This window comes from Haliotis rufescens, unplaced genomic scaffold, assembly GCF_023055435.1.
Source record: "Haliotis rufescens isolate VD_foot unplaced genomic scaffold, xgHalRufe1.0.p SCAF_3, whole genome shotgun sequence".
NCBI classification, from domain to species: Eukaryota; Metazoa; Mollusca; class Gastropoda; order Lepetellida; family Haliotidae; genus Haliotis; species Haliotis rufescens.
In genome coordinates, this window is record NW_025964001.1 from 25628205 (window position 1) to 25650800 (window position 22596).

Consider the following 22596-nt stretch of genomic DNA (forward strand, 5'->3'; position numbering starts at 1 on the left):
ATCACTATTTCATAGTGATTCCTAAACACATGCTCATGATGCAGTCGGAATCGTACAGTTGACTCAGTTTTTGTCAGATATTTCTTATGAATATGGAAAGGATTTTGTCGAAATTAAGTGATGAGGGCATAGATGTTCGGGTAAGCTCTCTGTGCGGTCTTGTTGAGGTCGACAACAAGCACAAAACTACCTGTATCATTTTTCTAAAGAGCAGGACAAGAATAGAGGTGCCGTCCATGTACAATGTGTCCTTCTGTTGAAGTAAACGCAAGCACAAGAACCTATCTGCGTCCCCATCATTGGCGCACAGGAAGCCGGGGAGTTCCATCGGTTGTCTGCTGCCAGGGTCCAGTACCTCGGCTAAGGACTGTAGGAGCACTGGATTAAAATCACATGTAGTTACATGAAGTAAGAGTGTGAGATAATCTCAAGTTGAAACCACATGCATACCGTCACATGTTGGAAACGACTCAAGACAATCTCAAGTTAAAGCCATATTTGGTCACATGTTGTAAGCGACTCAGATAATCTCAAGTTAAAAGTTAGAATGGTTCGGCAACATGGACACTGACAGTGGGCAAGTCCATATTTATACATGAGGGAGCAATTTCAATAGTGTATGCTTTTTGCCATACAAACTTAATTGTTTGTAGGTGTTAGGGAACGGTAATTTATTATAGGGGTGGGGGTGAGTGAGGGGAGGGTCATCCAATATACTACTAGTATTACACAGTCTTTTGGGGGAGGGTCATAAAAAATAAGTCACATATTTGGGGAGGGTCGTTATTTTCTGTACATTAGTGCATCAAGAAGCTACGGGTACATTAAAATCATGACCACGAAAATGATTTTTTGTCATATTTATGATATACATAAACATTAGCAAACTTTGTGAAAATAACACTGAAATGCATTTGTTAAGAAATAAAACGTATCCAGTATGAAAAGCAATATGGATATTTAATCTTCATTACTATTCCATATCTTTAATTTGACGAGTATTTTTGTCAAGAAATAATATCAGATAGAGAAGAACAATGCTCTACTCTGTCAGATAGGTCTGAAGGCTCTACCTACCTGTAGGGTACTGTTAGATTGGTATAAACAGAGACCATATATCGGTATATGGTCTCTGGTATAAATCATATCATCTGAGTTATAAAATCAGAGTGTCGTTTGAACGACTTTAAAAAAAAACTTGCTAGGACTACAAATGTAACTGAATTAATGTCCCATTTGACTCAAAGCTGTGAGATCGTTTTGTTTCGTTTTAAATCGTTTTACGTCTTTTCGAAGTACCCTGAAAGATGGCTGCCCCCATGGATGTAAGCATGGAAAAAATATTTGCTAATGTGGTACTTGACTGTAGACATTATTTAGCTACAGGAACCTAGAGCTAATGTCTTGCCTAAAGTATCAGTTAACATATCGGACAGTTGTCGACATACAAATGTTCGGTGTTATCTCAATTACTTTTTGTCTTGTCATATTTTACACACGTCACCTGTTTTCGTGACAATTTAAGAGAGTGCAAGTATATCTTCAGTCGCATAGGCTTTAGCACGATAACCAAATCTTCACCCACGAGATGTTTCGGTGGCTACTGCACTTACCGGCTGCTCTTTTCAAAAAGTAAACGGTTCTTTTTGCCAACAAGGCATGAATGGCTGAGATTCGAGCATTATGAAGAGGATGTAAAGAAATCCCAGGCCTAATAAGATAGTACGCTCGTGAACTGATTACCTCGTTCACACACAAATGTCTTGACACGTTCCCAATTTTTGTCGGCCCAGTGATAAAGTGACTGACCCTTACTCAAATTGTTTGACCCAATACCCTTGCACAACAATAATCAAATAGTCTCCGCGTTTACATGGCTTACATGTACCATGTGTACACCGATATATCCGAGACATTCTGAACATGCTGAAGTGTACTTATCATTAAATATATTTTTAGACATAGATCTACAGTATTTTTATATGTTTGAATTGCCACCAACGACTAGTTAGTATCAGTTAAACAAATTTAATTTTAATTAATTTAATTATTTTAATTTTAAACCTGTTAAATGTAAAAAAAAAGAAAGATTTTCTTGAACAGTTTCATTTTGTGAACATGTACTCATGTGACCAGTTGACTACAGCTCTGGTAAGGAAATAGGAAGTGTTCAACATGTTCAAAGGCTATCGGTGAACCAATTAGTGTGCACCCAGATAACTTGATAAGCAGCAGTCTACCTTATTTTTGTCACTGTGTGTATCATGTTGTATTGTCAAAGACAAATCCCAGCCAAATCTATTGAACATGTTGCAGATAATCATGTCTCTGTCAACATGGTCAGTTAGTCTAAAAATGAACATGATATATCTCAATAATCACTACATGTATAACAATTTTTTTGTTTGCATACATTGTATAGCATGGTAAGCTAGTTCAATGTGATTGGATGCTCTCATTAATACATGTAAGAGGAGACAGCTTCTACATTTCACACAGACTCCCTCAATTGCTTGCATCACTATTTCAGTTGGAGCTGTTGACGTCATCGGACGCAGAGACGACATTGATTGCAGGAAGCCTGGTAGATATTGGCTGCTGTCCTCGATGTGTTCTGCGATATCTTGGGGAGAAGAGGCCATGGGTGTACAAAGCAAATCAAGAGGTGAGTTTATATATAGCAAAGTGAAAAAACTGGAGAGTGTGCTCCAAAAGATTATTACATAGCATTCTAAACCTGGAAATCTTCCTGACTTTTTACTGCTTAGGAAAACTTTTCATGATAAGTATTGCGTCCCAAACTGAAAAACAGGACATTTGACATTGAAACATCAATATGATATCCATTTATTCGGGGCATGTTAAGAGCAGCACAAGGCCCAAATAGCATGCGCCAGTGTGGTTTGCGACCGTTGTTTATGTTTAGCGGCAGACTGCCTAGGTAGTGGGAGAGTTACCTCCCTTGGCTTGTGTCGTTTTCTCCTCACATGTTGTTTGGCCATTACTGAGAAGTAAAGCTACAAGTATATTGGAATACCTGTGTTGGGTTGTGAATTGCGAGGGTCCAAGCTGGCGTGGTGGCAGCGGAGACGATCATCCGCATCTCTGAACACGGCACTTAACCTGACTTTCGCAGTTACTACACGAATAAGTGTGCAATCTACCTGGTCTACATCGCCACGATAGCGCGGGTATTTCAAGTAGGCCTACTAGCATAACATCATGGCAAACACTCACAGAGCACCGAAACAGTGGTCTCTCACGAAACATGAAACTGTTAATTCGTTTGAGAATTGGAAACAAAACCTACTATATACGTTATCACTGGACACGAATTTTGCAACATTTCTTGCTGACGGCGCCACATGGGGAAAACGTACACGTGCAACCCCGTTACGAGGATTTGAAAATGATGGGGAAGACGTTGCTGGAGCTCAACGCAAGACGGCAGCGCAAAAGGTAACATCACTCGAGTTAATGTTGGGCCAAATCGCCAATTATTGTCCTGTAATTGCCAGGAACACCATTGTGAAAAGTTCAGTGTCGATTTCAAGTATCTGGCAGACTATCAGACTACACTACGGCTTCCAGTGGTGCACATTTTCTTGATTTGTGTGACATACATCTCCAACCTGAGGAGCGACCAGAGGATCTTTACCAGCGCCTGTCTGCATTTATGGAAGATAATCTGCTCAGACAAAATGGCGGAATCACTCATCATGGAGAGGCGATTGGCGAGGATGAGGAATTAACACCTACGTTAGAGAACATTATTATCCTGACTTGGTTGCGCCTTATCCATCCTGATTTGCCCAAGCTGGTGAAGCAACGATATGGAACGGAACTGAGATCCCGTACTCTAGCGTCAATTAAACCTGAGATATCACAGGCACTCAATTCCCTGTTAGATGAAATACATTCATCTGAGGATGCCAAGGTCATGAGGACTGCTACCACTAGAGCAAACAACTTCAGTCAAAGATCTAATTTTAGACCTCGCATACAGCAGACATCAAATAAACGTCGTTACCAGTCAACCTCAAAAATGTGTCCCCTCTGTCACACAGCTGGTTGTCCTAATGACAATCACTTTCTCAGTGAATGTTCATACTTACCTGATCAAGACAGAAAATACATGACTAAGGCACGTCAAATAGCTAGCATCCTGGATGAGTCAGAGGATGAAGATGGACAGTCCCCTCATACAGACACAGTATCTACACCTCCCGTTACTGCCTCAAGTGTAAACAATGCTTCAGTCAATAGAGTCAGTGTACGTCAGTCTCCATATATGAACACATTTTATGGTCATAATGTCATATGTCTTACCCTCGACAGTGGAGCTACAGGTAATATGATCAGTCAGACTACTGCCAGGAGACTCGGCATTGAAGTCACCAAAAGTTCACAATCTGCCCATCAGGCTGATGGTTCATCCCCACTCCATATTGTTGGTGAAACACGAGTAACTCTCAGCCGTGACAATAAGGATTTTATTTTCGAGGGCCTTGTTGTGGAGAACCTTGATGTCGAGTTGCTTGCAGGAACACCGTGCATGGAAATAAATGATGTTGCCGTTCGCCCAGCTAAGCGCCAAATTACACTTGGAGATGGAACCACCTTCCAGTACGGCAACCAAGAAACCCAGTCGTCACACCATACAGTTAGACGTGCACATGTCTTACGAGCGCCTAAGTCCCCTACAACAATCTGGCCTGGCGATTTCATAGAGTTATCACTCCCGGATGACCTGATCCACTCAGATGACACATTCGCAGTGGAACCACGTCTAACAGGTGATTTATTCAAAGACCACAAAGAATGGCCAACACCAGATATAGTGTCTAGCGTTTCAGGGAAGATTAGAATTCCTAATGACACAAAAGAGCCTCTTGTCCTCAAGAAGCATGAGCACTTTTGCCAGGTTCAACAAGTATTCACCATCCCAAACTCTGGGACCGAGATGGTCGATAGTCAATCAGAAAGCATTCCTCTCAGACAGTCCACTACTACATGCAAGGTCAATTGTTCAGAACAGGTACGCATTGACCCAGATAACCAGTTCACACCAGACACTCGCAACAGTTTCCACGCCCTCATAAAGGAGTACGATGATGTGTTTAATCCACATGTCCATGGATATAATGGAAAATCTGGCCCGTTCAAGGCAGTTGTCAACATGGGTCCTGTCCAACCCCCTCAACGCAAGGGACGAGTCCCACAATACTCTCGTGACAAACTTGTAGAGTTGCAAGACAAATTCGATGAGCTTGAGGACATTGGTGTCTTCGTCAAGCCTGAAGATGTGGGGATATCAGTGGAATATTTAAATCCATCCTTCCTTGTCAAGAAGTCAAATGGTGGATTTCGTCTGGTTACAGCATTCACAGATGTGGGGCGGTATAGTAAACCACAACCATCACTCATGCCTGATGTTGATTCTACATTACGCCAGATAGCTGCATGGAAGTACATCATAACCACAGATTTGACAAATGCTTTTTACCAAATACCCCTGTCCCGTGGATCAATGAAATATTGTGGTGTGGCCACTCCCTTCCGTGGAGTCCGTGTTTTTGCCCGATCAGCCATGGGCATGCCGGGCTCTGAAACTGCGTTAGAAGAATTGATGTGTCGTGTGCTTGGGAACTTGCTCAAGGAAGGATCAGTGGCCAAGTTGGCAGATGACTTATATTGTGGAGGTAATACCGTAGACGAGCTTCTGAACAACTGGCGACGTGTTCTACAGGCCTTGCAATTCAATGGATTGAAGCTTTCAGCTGCCAAGACTACTGTCGGCCCTTCTAGTGTGACCATCTTAGGATGGATTTGGAAAAATGGCTCAATTCAAGCAAGTCCTCACAGATTCTCTTTCAGATTAAATCCTCCTTGGGGCACTTATTGCATTTTCCTGGCTCAAGAAAATCTACATGACATAGTTGTAACCATTTTCCTTAATAAAAATTGTTACCACACAAAAAACTTTGTTTTTGTATGATATACGTCCACCCTTATGGTGCCTCACCCTCCACGGCGCGTCACGCCAAGGGAAGCAACTCTCACCCAAATCACTTTCCTTATGTCATCTGACAAAGACAGACGTGCTGTTTTTTTCAAGACAATATAAAGACAAGATTATCGTTTGTACAAGAACCATGGCAGACCAAACTGTATGTATGGTACATTTCTTTCAGGCAAAGGCGTAATACCTCGCATTGTAAAGTTATAAAGTTGTAATTATGTGACACGTGTACGATACCTTTGAAATAAGGCCGTCGTAGCGTCCATTTTGTAGTGCCACGTATGATATATGTAACACCAGGGCCATCAAAAACGGCTTCGGTTTTTTAATCTATATCATCGGGCTTTAGCCTACAATCTTTTCCTTTAAATAAACCCAAGGTGGTGTGTTAATTATTTTAAATTACACTTACCTTTTTTACGGGTTTTCTACACCTTCGCGCGTAACACGCCCACTTTGGTGTTATAATTATACTACGACATTGGCTATTAGTATCGCGTTACCAATCGCATTCTAAATTACGCCTTTGCTTCTAGTTACACAATTTATGCACGTATCTTTCCGATCTTTCAATCGCACTGATACACTTTATTACCCTTCCCGCCAAACTCAAAAATTACGGTCTTTTTTACAGACCTTCAAACTGTGTACGGGGTGCTCGGCTTCGATTCCCCCCCAAGACAGGCATGATACCTGCATAAAGTGTTTGGCCGAAGACGGGCATGACGATGGGTCATGCCCGATCTGTGTTGCATTTACACCACGGGCGCAAAAAAAGAGAAATGTGGACCTCTTACACTTTAAGGGTCTATTGAAGGCGGGGGTGGACATTAGGTCGGCAAAGACCGCCCCGCCCCCCTCAAAAAAAGTAAGAAAGGGTAAAAAGGCAGCTGAGACTGTCTCCTCCGCTCCCTCCCCGGGGGCCGGGGGAGAAGGCTCTAGGGTCCCCGTCACAATCACTGCACCCTCTCCTGCACCGTCTTTGGCAGACATCTCTGCCTTGTTGAGGTCGCAGATGGCGTCGATGATGGAGGAGGTAAAGTCTCAGCTCCGAGAGGAGTTGCGGACCGAGCCTTCCCCGTTGTCGGCGCCGGACGCGGCTTCGAGACCTTGTGATATGCCCGGCGTCGGCCGAGGCAGGCCACTTGGTCTCGGGGACGAACTCAGACCGGGCTTCGGCGCCGGCTCGAGGTCGCTCCCCAGCGGAGGGGTGGCGGGCACTGGCCCGTTCACTACCGACGCACAGTTCTCCCTAGCGGAGCCAGACGCCTCTTCCGAGGCCGAGGCTTCCTCTAGCGGATTTCTAGCCCAGAGCCAGGTGGGTTCCCTTGAACCCCCGGCACCTCGGGACCGGGACTCGGCTTCGGGCCGGGTGCAGCCCGGGGATGCGAAGGCCCAGGCCTTCGGGCGTCCCCTTCCGACTTCGTCTGCCTCTTCTCTCGGGGAAGAGTCGATTAATTTCGGCTCGGAATCGAGAGAGGAGGAGTGGATGGAGGAGGGGGGAGACGACTCGGAGACCTCGGGAATATTTTCCTTCGTTTCCTCGTTGAGGCATGTACGGGACAAAATTGTCCAGGTACTGCCTCAGGTGGCTGCGCCCATGCCCCAGTCGGATCCGACTGAGTTCCGCCTTCCGGGGGACGCTTTTGCTCCGAGCAAGGCGCCCCAGGTGCGGCTCCGTATTCTGTCTTCATTGGTGCATGAAGTCATCAACCCTCTGTTGTCGGGTGCCCGCAGGAAGTTCGACCTGCCCGAACTTATTAAGCGGTACCCGTTAGCAGAGGATGGTGATTTTGAGGTACCGGTGGTGGACGAATGCGTCTGGACCTCCGTTACCCTGGGGGGGTCTTCGACCCCCAACTTGGCTAAGGTCAAGCAGGGCCGGCGGTTGCCACCCTTTCCCGCGTGCGGTACGGAGCTGAAGGCTGCTTACGTTTGCTTCGAGGAGCAATATCGTAACGCATGTCAGCAGCTCCGGGTGTCCGTACACTCCGCTTATCTGTCGGCCGTACAGAGGGAGTTAGCGGGAGAGGGGCCGGCCGACTCTTCGGAGTTGGCCGCGCAACTGACGGAGGTACATAGTCATCTTGCGAGGGACGCTATTCGTAGCTGTGCCTCGCAGATGATGTGCGCAGTCATGGGCATGCGCAGGCTGTGGATGTCGGTATCCAAATACTCGGCTTCCACACGCCAGGATCTACTTGCTTTGCCTTATAAGATGGGTGCCACCCTCTTCCCTGGGGCTCAGCAGGTGGTCCGAGAGGCCGCACAGTTGTATGCCTCCATCAAGGATTCTAAGGCCTTGTTGGAGGTACCATGCGTTAAACCGCGTAAGCGGACCTCTCCACTTGCTTCCTCCTACGCTGACGCGCCGGGTCAGAAGTCTGCACCTGCTTGGAAGCAGCCGCTTCCTTCAGGTAAGGGCGCCGGGAGGAGCAAGAGAGGCAGGGGCCGGGGCAGGGCAGCTGGTCGAGGCCAGCAGCCTTTTCGCGGGGCCGGGAACCCATCGGGTTCCCATTAGCGCCCGAAGCGCCCCGGGCGGACCCACGGTCGCATGTTTTCGAACTGCCGACAGCCGGGGTCTGCTGCCTCAAGCCGGATGTCCCCGTAGGCGGCCGACTGGCTCTATTCCTGCAGGAATGGGAGACAGTCACATCCAATCCCTGGACCCTGTCCACTCTAAGGGATGGCCATTTGCCTCGGTGGAAACATCATCCGCCCCCCTTCTCCGGGATAAAGCACACTCCGGTGCCTGCTACCCTGGAGAGGGCGGAATTCCTCCGTGCCGAGGTCGACGCACTTCTTATGAAGGCTGCGATCGAACCGGTTCCCGTGGGACAGGAAAGCGAGGGCTTCTACTCGACATATTTCCTAGTCACCAAAAAAGACGGAGGGTTCAGGCCTATTCTCAATCTGAGAAGGCTGAACAAACTTATAGAGGTACCGTCCTTCAGGATGGAGACACTGCGCTCGGTGATCTCAGCTGTCGAGACCGGAGAATGGCTAACGTCAATAGACCTAAAAGACGCCTATCTCCACGTACCCATACACCCCGAGTTCAAGAAATACCTCAGGTTTTCTTTCGACGGGAGGTGTTATCAGTTCAGGGTTCTACCATTCGGGATCGCTACGGCCCCGAGGGTGTTCACCAAGCTGATGTTGATTCCCGCCCAAGTGGCCAGGTCAAAAGGTCGGTTCTGCCATCCGTACCTCGACGACTGGTTACTAAGAGCTCTATCGCAATCCCTGAGTCAGATAGCTACACAACAAGTGATAGATATTCTGATCACTCTAGGGTGGATAGTCAATCTCAAGAAGTCAGATCTGAGCCCTACTCAGAATCTAGTCTTCCTAGGGGCGAATTTCAACACGGTGAGCGGACTTGTATCTCTGTCACAAGATCGCATTACCAAGGTCAGAAGTGTTACTTCCCAGTTCCTTCTGTCCGCCAGTCACACTGCTCGTACATGGCTCCAGTTACTGGGCAACATGGCGGCGACAGTGGATGTGGTTTGGCGGGCGCGCTTGAGAATGAGACCCATTCAACAAGCGCTCCGTCGACTTTGGGTGAACTCGGAAGATCTCGAGACTGTTCTCGAGACTCCGCAGTGGCTCAATGCACACCTTCAGTGGTGGACCGAGGTCGGGAATCTGTCCCGGGGGCTCCCCCTCGACACTCCCGTGCCGTCTCTCACAGTTCAAACAGACGCGTCACTCTCCGGCTGGGGAGGCGTTCTGAACGATCACACTGCCTCGGGACTATGGTCCCAGCAGGAGATCAAACTGCATATCAATGTGCTAGAACTGAGAGCGGTCAGGTTGGTGTTCCAACGCTTCCTGGATCTGCTTCGTGGCCAAGTGGTGCGTCTAGAGATGGACAACCAAACGGCGATGACTTACATCCGGAAGCAGGGGGGAACGGTGTCTCCGTCGCTTCTCCAAGAGACGTGGCAGTTCCTCCTATGGTGCGACTCACACGTTATCAGGGTGCTACCTGTTTATCTCCCGGGGGTAGACAACGTCCGTGCGGACGCTCTGTCTCGCCGGATCCTCGCTCCTCACGAGTGGAGGCTCGACCCGGGGATATTCGGGATTATCTCCCAGTTATACGGGTCGTTCCAGGTGGATCTGTTTGCGTCTGGGGTGAATCACCAGACACCAACGTTCTGCTCCCGAGTCCCCGACCCGAGGTCGGTGGCACCGGACGCCTTCCAGCTAGATTGGACGGACAGAATACTGTGGGCATTCCCCCCAGTACCTCTGATTTCCAAGGTCCTGTCTCAGCTAGCCACTCAGCCTGCGCGACTACTTGTGCTCCTGGCACCCCTTTGGTCGGCGCAGAGTTGGTTTCCAGTCATACTCAGGTTTCTGGCTCAGCCTCCTGTTCTATTACCTTTACGACCGGACCTCCTATCCCAGAACGAGGCCCTCCACCCGAATCCCAGGATTCAGTGGGTGGCTTGGCCACTGTCCGGAATCGCCTCCAGGAGAGCGGTATTCCTGCACGAGTTGCAGACACAATACTGGCTTCGCGGAGGGATTCGACAAACGTTCAGTACGAGGATAGATGGGCCTGCTATGCGCGCTGGTGTGTCGATAGAAGGATTGCAGATCCCTTTTCTGCAGATCTCGTAGCCGTACTTGAGTTCCTCCAGTCGCGACTAGATGTCGGCCTGGCCGCATCGACAGTCCGGGGGTACTCTACAGCTATCGCTGCCTTTCACGTCCCCGTCGACGGGGCACTTTTGGGTGCGCACCCATTAGTGCAGCGTTTTTTAGCAGGTGTGGACAGGATCCGACCGCCTGTCCGGCGGATCAGTCCCCCTTGGGAATTGTCAATCGTTCTTGATTGGCTGTCCGGTTCTTCCTTTCGGGATCTGTCGTCTCTCTCTCTTCAGCTGTTGAGCTGGAAGACGGCGTTCCTTGTGGCGGTAACGTCCGGCAGACGGGTAGGCGACATTCACGCAATGTCAGCCGATCCCGAACTAACTGTCTTTCACCGGGACAGGGTCAGTATTCGCCTGCCGGACTCTTACCGTCCTAAGGTCGCACACGCCTTCCACGTGACGGCTCCTATTGAGCTACCTGCTCTTTCACAGCCTTCCTCGTCGGGGACCACTACAAGACATGCTCATGTATTGGATGTCCGCAGGACCCTTAAGTCCTATATCAGCAGAACTAAGGGTATCCGTAAGGATAATCAACTATTTTGCTGTTATGGCGGTAGGAAGGCTGGCTCACCTGCGAGCAAACAAACTATCTCGCGGTGGATAGTCTCTACTATATGTACGGCGTACACGCTTCAAGGCAGGGACCCCCCTACCAAGTTGAAGGCTCATTCGGTTAGAGCAGTGGCTACGACACAAGCGTATGCTGCGGCTCTGCCCATTGAGGAGATCTGCTCCGCGGCTATTTGGAGCCAGCCGAGCACGTTCATCAAACATTACCAACTCGACAAACACTCAAGCGAGCGTGCTCGGTTTGGTCAGTCAGTTCTCCGAACTGGGCAAAGTACTACATCTCTAGCCGATTGAGCCTTCGAGATTTTAGACCGCCCGGACCGGTTATAACACTGCTCAGTAACGGTCCGGATTTTATCTTCTACGGTCGATACAATACCAGCCATTACTAGTCGATAATCATCGTAATTGCACATGCACTCCTTCGATTACGGGGACCCTCTGGCCTAGCTCTGTGCGGGTTTATAGTCTCTCGTGATCTGTGCCCCCAATATCACTTGTTCAAAAAAGTGGGTGGGGTGGGGGGTGTGTGTGTCTCGAGTTCTCGATATGATGAGCCACAAAGAATGGCTCTTTTCATTGTGTATGGTCGATAACGCCCTGTCTCCAGCCCCCGCCTTTCGACGGTGGTGCCTCACGATAAGGTTGGTTCCATTTATTGAACTCTTGTTTATTCATTGAAATAATCAAAATACGATGTATTTTATGCACGCTTGTTGCTGACGGATGCCACTTCCTAGATTATCTTTAGGAGTCTATCTTGATGCAATAAGTGCCCCAAGGAGGATTTAATCTGAAAGAGAATTTTACAAACCTGTAGAGGTTATGAATTCTCTGATGAAATCCTCCTTGGGGCACGGCCACCCGCCTCCCCACATTCCGTCAGCATTAGACATATGGAAAGTGATTTGGGTGAGAGTTGCTTCCCTTGGCGTGACGCGCCGTGGAGGGTGAGGCACCATAAGGGTGGACGTATATCATACAAAAACAAAGTTTTTTGTGTGGTAACAATTTTTATTAAGGAAAATGGTTACAACTATGTCATGTAGATTTTCTTGAGCCAGGAAAATGCAATAAGTGCCCCAAGGAGGATTTCATCAGAGAATTCATAACCTCTACAGGTTTGTAAAAATTTCCACCCTCTCTAGTTGCACCCGTCCATCTACAGTCAAGGGTTTGAGGTCGTTTATTGGAGCCTACAAAGTGTTAGCCCGGGTAATACCAGGTTGTGCTGGACTATTGGGTCCATTGGACACTCTTCAAGCTGGACGTCCTTCGGCAGAGAGAATAGTTTGGTCAGAGGTACTTATCTGTGCCTTTGGAAATGCTCAATCTGCACTATCCTCACATAAAACCATTGTTCTTCCTCGGAGTGATGACCAGCTATGGATCGTTACAGATGGAGCAGTGAAAAACCATGGCATAGGTGCTACTCTCTACATTACAAGGAACAACAGTACTCTCCTCGCTGGTTTCTTCAGTGCCAAACTGCGCCAGCGTCAAATGACATGGCTACCGTGTGAAATAGAAGCACTATCTATAGCTGTTGCCACCAAGCACTTTAGTCCTTACCTTGTACAGTCAAGCCTACAAGCATGTATCCTGACTGACAGTAAACCATGTGTTCAAGCATATGAAAAGTTGTGTCGTGGAGAGTTTTCAGCAAGCCCCAGAGTGTCTACCTTTTTGTCGACAGTGAGTAGATACCAGGCCTCTGTTCACCATCTCAGTGGTTCTGCAAATATTCCATCTGATTTTGCCAGTAGAAATGCATCCAAGTGTGACAAGCCCCTGTGTCAGATTTGCTCATTCATTCGTCAAACTGAGGACTGTACGGTACGTGGTACTTCTGTTCAGGACATCATGTCAGGGAAATCTAAACTGCCATACACCAACAGGAATGCATGGCTCGCCATCCAGTCAGAGTGTTCTGATCTCAGACGCACACATGGTCATCTCATACAGGGCACTCGCCCTTCCAAGAAACAAACTGATGTTAAAGACGTAAAACGTTATCTACAGTCTGTGACCATCGCGAAAGATGGTGTGTTGGTGATTCAAAGAAATGAGCCCCTTGTTACCATCAGAGAGTGCATCGTCATTCCACGACAAGTCTTGGATGGATTACTGACTGCAATGCACATCCAGTTAAATCATCCTTCTGCCCACCAGTTGAAACTCGTTGTGAACCGCTACTTCTATGCTTTGGACATGGATCAAGCAATAACTAAAGTTTCAAGCGGATGTTATCACTGTACATCTCTTCAACAGGTTCCCCACACAGTTGTGGCTCAGTCATCTACTGATCCCCCAGAGATCATTGGAGCCGCGTTTGCTGCAGATGTAATGAAAAGAGAACGACAACTCATACTTGTGTTGAGAGAATGTGTCACATCTTTCACCTGTACATGTGCCATTGAAAATGAGCAAAAGGGAACCCTACGTGAGGCTTTGATTCGCCTAAGTGTTGTGATGAGACCATTAGATGGACCCCCGGCGGTCATCAGAACTGACCCAGCTCCAGGGTTTAAGGCCTTAGTTCAAGATGACCTTCTCCGAAGTCAACGTCTTTGCATTGAAATTGGTCGAATAAAGAACAAGAACAAGAATCCCGTAGCCGAGCGAGCTATTCAAGAGCTGGAGCTGGAATTGTTAAAAATTGATCCTTTGGGGGGGTCGGTCACACCTATAACCCTAGCTATAGCCACTGCTCAACTAAATTCTCGCATCAGATCCAGAGGGTTATCCACCAGGGAAATGTGGACACAAAGAGATCAATTTAACAACCACCAAATACCCGTTGGAGACAGAAAATTGATCCTTGACCAACATCACCGTCGAACTACCAATCACCTACACAGTGAGATGTCTAAAGCCCATATCCCTAGCCTGCCCACCCCTAACATCAGCATTGGTGACCTGGTATATCTACATGCAGATCGTAATAAATCACGGTCACGAGATCGATACCTTGTGGTTGTTAACGATGGTGAATGGTGCAACATTCAGAAGTTTGTGGGTTCCCAACTTCGAAGCACATCATATAGAGTAAAAAAATCAGAGTGCTTCAGAGTTCCATGTCAACATGAATGGTCAAGTGGACTTCCTCAGCAATATGTGTGCGATGAGTCTTCTGATGGTGAGATAGATACTGTTCCCCAAAGGACTGAACCACCTACCCTTCCCATCGTTCCCCCAGTGCTAAATGAACCATACCATGACCAAGACATTTTAGTCAACCCACCAGAACATCCTCCTCTTGATAATCAGGACTCCTTGCGTGAAAATGTTAGTGACAATGACATTGTGAATACAGATGACACTGATGATACCGTGTATTCAAATCCAGTCAGTGCACAAAGGAGGTCAATCCGTGCACGGCGACCACCTCAACACCTCAATGACTATGTAACCGATTTCTAACATGTTTATGTTGCTATGTCCATCAACTGTGTCTGGATACCTTTTCGCATTTAGGCTATAGTTATGGTGTCGTATCAACTTATATCACGTGATGTCAAGGATATCTACATCAGGTTTTAAGTTTTATTGTGACCAGTTATTTTGGGTATTGTTTATGACAGTATGAGTCTTTAATAGTAACCCATATCAGGTAATGTGTTACAAAGAAAAAAGGAGGTTGCGCCAGTGTGGTTTGCGACCGTTGTTTATGTTTAGCGGCAGACTGCCTAGGTAGTGGGAGAGTTACCTCCCTTGGCTTGTGTCGTTTTCTCCTCACATGTTGTTTGGCCATTACTGAGAAGTAAAGCTACAAGTATATTGGAATACCTGTGTTGGGTTGTGAATTGCGAGGGTCCAAGCTGGCGATGATTGGTGCAGTGACATGTTATAATATACATTGGAACCCCATAATCGAGTTAATTGTTACATGGCCCTATCCTATTTGTTTATTGTTTTTATTCCACACTCAGTAATATTCCAGCTGTATGATGACGTAAATAATCGAGTCTGGCCCAGAAAATCCATCTTTCCAAGGCAAGGGAGTTAACTGACTGTAAAAGTCCAGTTTCCATCCTTGCCAAACTGGCCTGTTATTTCGTGGCTGGACCGTAGCGCCACCAGTGACGTTACGAGTTATGTCCCTCCTATTGACCAATCAGATTCTGACCCCTCATATCATTTGCATTTGCTTTAAACAAAATGGTTGCACCCAGTCAAGACGAAATGATTGATAACCAAAATCTAAATTACAATAGAACGGGTCTTACTTCGCAGGAGTGCATCAAATCATGTGAGCACCTTGATTAAAAACATGAAAAGATTTGGAAAATATCTGTTTGACGCTGAGTTGGGAGGTACAGACACTTTGTAAATCTTGCAATTGACTGAAATCTGCTCCACAATCTACGAACCAGAAGTCAATTTCGTTACAGGATTTTGAATGGACTATGTTGTTAGTCCAGTCAAAATATAACTCCAAAATTCCCGACTCGTTCGGCAAGGGTCGAAACTGGACTTTTATAGTCAGTTAGCTCCCTTGCTCTGGGAAGATGAGACAATCCAGTGATTGATATCATGAGCATTGATCTACGAAAATGGGATATGATAACATGCGTCACCCTTTCTAGGAGTAGAAGGGAGAAAGAATATATACAATGTGCAAGTATGCTTTCAGGATAAACTGATCATCATAGTCACTGTATATCTGAAGCTTTATATATTTAGTCTAGTCCATAACCATGGATACTGTGGTAGTTGTTAAATCTAAATTGGAATGGACAAATGTTGCAGGACCTGCGGAAGCTCGTATGCAAGCTGTGTGAGGAGGATGACCAGAGCACCTACGGCAGCAGTGGAACTACTCCCTGTCCGGTGTGCCTGGGAATACTGGAGGACTTCTGCTGCACTGACTTCCTACAGAAGGTGAGATGTTACCATGGTTACAGCAAGACCCACATGTCTCCCTAGGGGCAGCCGGAGCTAGAGTAGGTACCCACATGTCTCCCTAGGGGCAGCCACAGCTAGAGTAGGTACCCACATGTCTCCCTAGGGGCAGCCCCAGCTAGAGTAGGTACCCACATGTCTCCCTAGGGGCAGCCCCAGCTAGAGTAGGTACCCACATGTCTCCCTAGGAGCAGCCACAGCAAGAGTAGGTACCCATGTGTCTCCCTAGGGGCAACCACAGCTAGAAAAGGTAGCCACATGTCTCCCTAGGGGCAGCCACAGCTAGAGCAGGTACCCATGTGTCTCCCTAGGGGCAGCCACAGCTAGAGCAGGTACCCACATGTCTCCCTAGGGGCAGCCACAGCTAGAGCAGGTACCATCTTGTCTCCCTAGGGGCAGCCACAGCTAGAGCAGGTACTATCTTGTCTCCCTATGGGCAGCCACAGCAAGAGTAGGTACCCATGTGTCTCCCTAGGGGCAGCCACAGCTAGAGTAGGTTCAAACATGTCTCCCTAGGGGCAGCCACAGCTAGAGTAGGTTCAAACATGTCTCCCTAGGGGCAGCCACAGCTAGAGTAGGTTCCCACATGTCTCCCTAGGGGCAGCCACAGCTAGAATAGGTACCCACGTGTCTCCCTAGGGTCAGCCACAGCTAGAGTAGGTTCAAACATGTCTCCCTAGGGGCAGCCACAGCTAGAGTAGGTTCAAACATGTCTCCCTAGGGGCAGCCACAGCAAGAGTAGGTTCCAGCATGTCTCCCTAGGGGCAGCCACAGCTAGAATAGGTACCCACATGTCTCCCTAGGGGCAGCCACAGCTAGAGTAGGTTCCAACATTTCTCCCTAGGGGCAGCCACAGCTAGAGTAGGTTCAAACATGTCTCCCTAGGGGCAGCCACAGCTAGAGTAGGTTCCAACATGTCTCCCTAGGGGCAGCTGTGGCTAGAATAGGTACCCACGTGTCTCCCTAGGGGCAGCTGTGGCTAGAGTAGGTACCATCTTGTCTCCCTAGGGGCAGCCACAGCTAGAATAGGTACCCACATGTCTCCCTAGGGGCAGCCACAGCTAGAATAGGTACCCACGTGTCTCCCTAGGGCAGCCACAGCTAGAGCAGGTAATCAGTACCTATGTTTGTCTCCCTATGGGGATTCTGGGCATAGTTGGTATCCAGTGTCTAATCTTGTCTCTCTGTGGCGTTTAGATATCCAGGGCCATGCTTGTCTCTCCTGTGGGGATTTTTATACAGAAGAAGACCCCAGGTCCCCTTGCTTGTTGTTACCTGGCTGAGTGTGCACCTCAGTTCTCGTGTCCTACAGATGGTGTTTGATAACATCTGCATGTGTCCAACAGATGGTGTTTGTGATAATAGCTCCATGAGGCTGTTTCAGTAGGCTAGTGCACCGTTCTCATCTGTCTGAGATCTACATGTGTTCTACAGATGGTGTATGTGTTTCAGATCAAGCAGTGCGTGGACAAGAATGGCTATGAGTTTGTCAACTACCAATGCTCACTGTCGCTGCCAGTCTCCAACATCCTCAGAGAGGTAAGGAAAGATATTACTTATCCTGACATACTTTAATGTTTATGCCAAAATCATCTGGTAGTCATTCATTTCCACTGATACCAAAGCTTCTAAATGCAACTTAAAGATATTGCTAATAACAGTTACTTCAACATACGCTGTTTCTATCCTTATTTAGGGCTTGGTCAATACTTCCAGTTGCCATCAATAGGTATTTCTTGTATGCTGGTATCTATAGATACAGATGTTATAGGGATTTTGATAACACATGTGGTGAACCCATGGTGAATTCGTGTCAGAATTCGTCCCGAGCAATCTAACTATGCGACCGAACAGATCAGGTAGTCAGGATGGCGTACTCCAACAGTGTGGCTAATTGCTCACAATATCAGAGGCCACCGGGATATAGCTGGTATATTGCTGAGTGTGGCATGATGATATTCGTTTTCATACAGAGAAATCTCTAATAATTGTACCCCTCTGACAAGTGTAAGTGGACGGGACTCGACCCAAAAAAGTAGGAGAATCTGTACTTTACTCATAAAGTTTTATCCCAAATATTACATTTGTTACATTCGACCACTTTCTAAAAGGCATTGTGTGTTCTGTAATCATGGTAACCGTGGTCTGTTAATCCGGAGACCACAGCCACTGTCTGTGGGGATGCTTCCGTCTAGATTAATGGAGTTTCACTCCAGGTTAAGTTTTTTGAGTGCCACAAAGTTTTTTGTATTTTTACTGACCTAAATTAATTTCTTTGTGAAAAAAATGAACACCATAACTCCAAAAGAGTGGTCTTGGGTCATTTCCTCCTTCACAAGATGTAGTGATTGTGTGTAATTTTCATGGCATGCATAACTATAGTAACAAATCAAACTGGATAATCTAGTCCTGGCATATTCTTTTAACTGACGGTGTTCCTGCTGACTTTTGAAAATGCCAGTCCTGGCAACTCTAAAATTACCAGTCTCCACCCCCTCCCCCCTAATTCATGTCAGTTCCAACTTTCAACAAATAAAAAAACGTATGCAAATTACCTGGTTTTAATTCTTTCAACATCATGTTCAATGCAGTGACGTCATCTCTGAAGTAAGTTAGATAGATCTACACGTCATTCACACAAAGTTCAGTCACAATTTTCTCCCTTTTTGGGGCATATTTTGAGACTGAGTAGCTGCAAAAATATATTTAACCTTGAAAAGCAGAGTTAAATGTTAATTCTTTGCACTAAAAAATGACAAGGGGAAACCCTGATCATACTGATGGTAACAGACAAGCGGACTTTGTTTGAAAAATGCAGTATACTTATATAGTTAATATCATCGATGTTTTGTTCAACAACAAAGATTCATAAGCTACTTTATTTGCCGGTCCACATGGACTGGCAGTCACGTGAATTACGGGTCCAAGCCTAATTTTACTGGTAAAAAAACATTACTGGTAAACAGGAACACTGTAACCATGGTAACTGGATGCTGTTACTTCCAGCAGACCTGGATGCCAGATGGTTATGGTTCTGAATATGAGCCAGTTGAGACTGGGAGATGATACACTTTCACTAAACATAGTTTATTGTCCAAAGAGACTAAGGGATTGGGACCAAAGGCACCACTTGTTACCGCATTCTCCCTTATTACACGTTTATGCCAATAATTGCTTTAACTCTAATATATTTTCTTTCAGCATGCTCTTACGTTACACCTTGGGAACAAATTTGAGTAAGTTGTTTTACATCTGCAATGGACATTAATTCCCAGCTTAGCAACACGTCCCATCATCCTACTGGGTCAGCTGGTGAAAGTAGCAGGTCAACCTGCATCCGAGACTCCTCACCACCATATTGTGGCGTCTAGGGCGCCGAATAATCGCAGTGCCAAGGTGCGCCCTTTAGGCATTCCAAAAACCTATGATGGAGGCTTTGAATCCAGGTCCACCTTCATTTTGTTTTTAGATTTGTCAGCACCATGCTCATGGGCTCCGGGGGACACAGGTGGCGCAGTCGTCTAAGGCGCCACGATTCGCTCATCAGAGTTGCGACCCTTGGGCACGCCAGAAACCTATGATTGTGGGTTCAAATCCCGGCTTCGCCCCGATTATGTTTCTAGGTTTGTCAGCACCATACACGTGCTCGTGGGTTTCACTGAAGTGGTAAACGTCTGAGACCTGCATCACTTCGGGCTTTCCTCCCACATTAAGCTGACACGCCATGATATAACTGGAATACTGTTAAAGCGGCGTTAACCACAACTCACTCATGGGCTCCGACTCGTGAAGATCCGGGGTAGAATAGGTCTTCAGCAACCTATTCTTGCCATAAAAGGCGACAATGCTTGTCGTAAAAGGCAACTAACTCGATTGGGTGGTCAGGCTCGCTGACTTGGTTGATGCATGTTATCGATCCCAATTGCATGGATCGATGCTCATGATATTAATCACTGGATTGTCTTTTCCAGACTCAATTATTTACACACTGCCGTCATATAGTTCTAATATTGCTGAGTGCGGCGTTTAACAACAAACAAACAAATGAATCATGGGCTCCACTATATTCAGTTTGTTGTGACATGCCTGTATATGTTTTGTCACTGACACGTGTGCAATGGGTTGTGGCATGACATATCTCGAAGTCACAGAATAATCTCCCATGATGATGCCCATTTTCTTGTCATATTTTATGCCATCCTATGGCTCAGTACATAACAGCTGACAAATGTTGTTGTTTTAAAATCCAGTTATGCATATCATGGTTTGGATGACGAGGCTATCCCATCAGTGAAGGACGTCTGGAAGTGGTTCTCTGGCCCAGAGCTGTCACGGATACTGGGATCATCATTCCAGCTCAAAGTGAGTTATACACAAACAGAGTCAGTCTCCGTTACCATGGTACATGATACATTGTCAGTCTCTGTTACCATGGTACATGATACATTGTCAGTCTCCGTTACCATGGTACATGATACATTGTCAGTCTCTGTTACCATGGTACATGATATACATTGTCAGTCTCTGTTACCATGATACATGATACATTGTCAGTCTCTGTTACCATGGTACATGATACATTGTCAGTCTCTGTTACCATGGTACATGATACATTGTCAGTCTCTGTTACCATGATACATGATACATTGTCAGTCTCTGTTACCATGGTACATGATACATTGTCAGTATCTGTTACCATGATACATGATACATTGTCAGTCTCTGTTACCATGGTACATGATACATTGTCAGTCTCTGTTACCATGGTACATGATACATTGTCAGTCTCCGTTACCATGATACATGATACTTTGTCAGTCTCCGTTACCATGGTACATGATACATTGTCAGTCTCCGTTACCATGGTACATGATACATTCAACAGGAATTTCACCTGAAAGCCTGAGACTTGAGTGGATGACAGAAAAATGCCCAGATCATGTTGTAACTATTTAATCATGTCAATTAGTGTCTCAGACTGAAGTCTGCACTGACTTGCCTAACACTCCACAATCATTTATACCACCCCTGGGGTGGTCGGGTAGCCTAGTGGTTAAAGCGTTCTCTCGTCACGCCGAAGACCCGGGTTTGATTCCCGACGTGGGTACAATGTCTGAAGCCCATTTCTGGTGTCCCCCGCCGTGATGTTGCTGTAATATTGCTAAAAACGGCGTAAAACCATACTCACTCACTCACTATACCACCCCTATGGTGTAGTGGATGGTGCATTTGTCCAGAAAGCGGAAGGTCAGTGGTTCAATCCCTGCCCGTGTCATACAAAAAGACGTTAAAAGGTTGTACTTGTTGTAACTCTGTCTGCCTAAGTGCAGTAATCTTGAACATAAGCATGATAAGGTTAAACTAAATATTGCTGACTGCAGTGAAAACAAACTTCATATAACTATGACCCATGAAGATCCGGGGTAGAATAGGTCTTCAGTAACCCATGCTTGCCGTAGAAGGCGACTATGCTTGTCGTAAGAGGCAGCTAACTGGATCAGGTGGTCAGACTCGCTGACTTGGTTGATGCATGTTATCCTATCCCAATTGTGTATGATGCTCATGATATCAATCACTGGATTGTCTGGTCCAGACTCGATCGTTTACAGACCGCCGTCATGTAGCTGGAATATTGCTGAGTGCGACGTTAAACAAAAAATCACTTAACTATGATGCACATCCCCAGAGAGCATTAGATCGGCAGTTCGATACCCAGCCGTGTCATACCAAAAGACGTTAAAAGATGGTTTGTTGTAGCCCTGGCTGCTTTAGTGCAATATGCTTGAACATGACTTTAAACTAGAATAGACTCCAACATAAAGCAGTTTTCACTGATCCTTTGCAGAGTCAGTTTGATATATCGGTCAACTTCACACACGACGATGCAGAGAGAGAATGCAACTTCCTGTGAGTATACAATCCAGTTCCATTTTAAGGGTTTGATTTCAGGTTTGTCTCCCCTTAACCTAGTGCGGGCTGCAGTTAACTGATAGCACAACAGATGAACTGAATGCACCACATACTTTACTGGAAAATAAAATATGTATATAGCGTTGTATCGTGTATACATGGTATAAATTTGAAGCAAGTGATATTGTTTAACCTGTTTGTGGAATATTTTACCATCTGCACTGTGTGCAGTCTGCTTGTATACTTGGGCTGCACATGCCGATTGTAACCTGCACCAGTGCCGTCTCGTCAATGGGACATCACACACTGATATTTGATGTCACAAAGAAGGTCAATGATATACAGTCAAGTCTTGTGAATCCGACACTTGTTAATCCGACAATCGGCTTTATCCAACACTAATGAGTGTGTGAGTTGGGTTTAATGCCGCTTTTGACAGTATTCCAGTTATATCACGGCATGTCAGCTTAATGTGGGAGGAAAACTCGAAGTGATGCAGGTCTCAGACGTTTACCACTT

At 46.4% G+C, this 22596-nt stretch overlaps 1 protein-coding gene across 1 annotated transcript in view; it reads left to right on the forward strand.

Annotated features, from left to right (window-relative positions):
- Positions 1-1286: 1286 nt before the first annotated feature.
- Positions 1287-22596, forward strand: part of LOC124144650 (tRNA pseudouridine synthase Pus10-like) — a 35732-nt gene continuing 14422 nt past the window's right edge. The window contains exons 1-7 of the mRNA XM_046514184.2: positions 1287-1325; positions 2531-2665; positions 16015-16146; positions 17620-17706; positions 19369-19403; positions 20418-20529; positions 22013-22074. Of these exons, the coding sequence (XP_046370140.2) occupies positions 1308-1325; positions 2531-2665; positions 16015-16146; positions 17620-17706; positions 19369-19403; positions 20418-20529; positions 22013-22074 (581 nt within the window). The 5' untranslated portion in view covers positions 1287-1307. The remainder of the gene's footprint in view (positions 1326-2530; positions 2666-16014; positions 16147-17619; positions 17707-19368; positions 19404-20417; positions 20530-22012; positions 22075-22596) is intronic.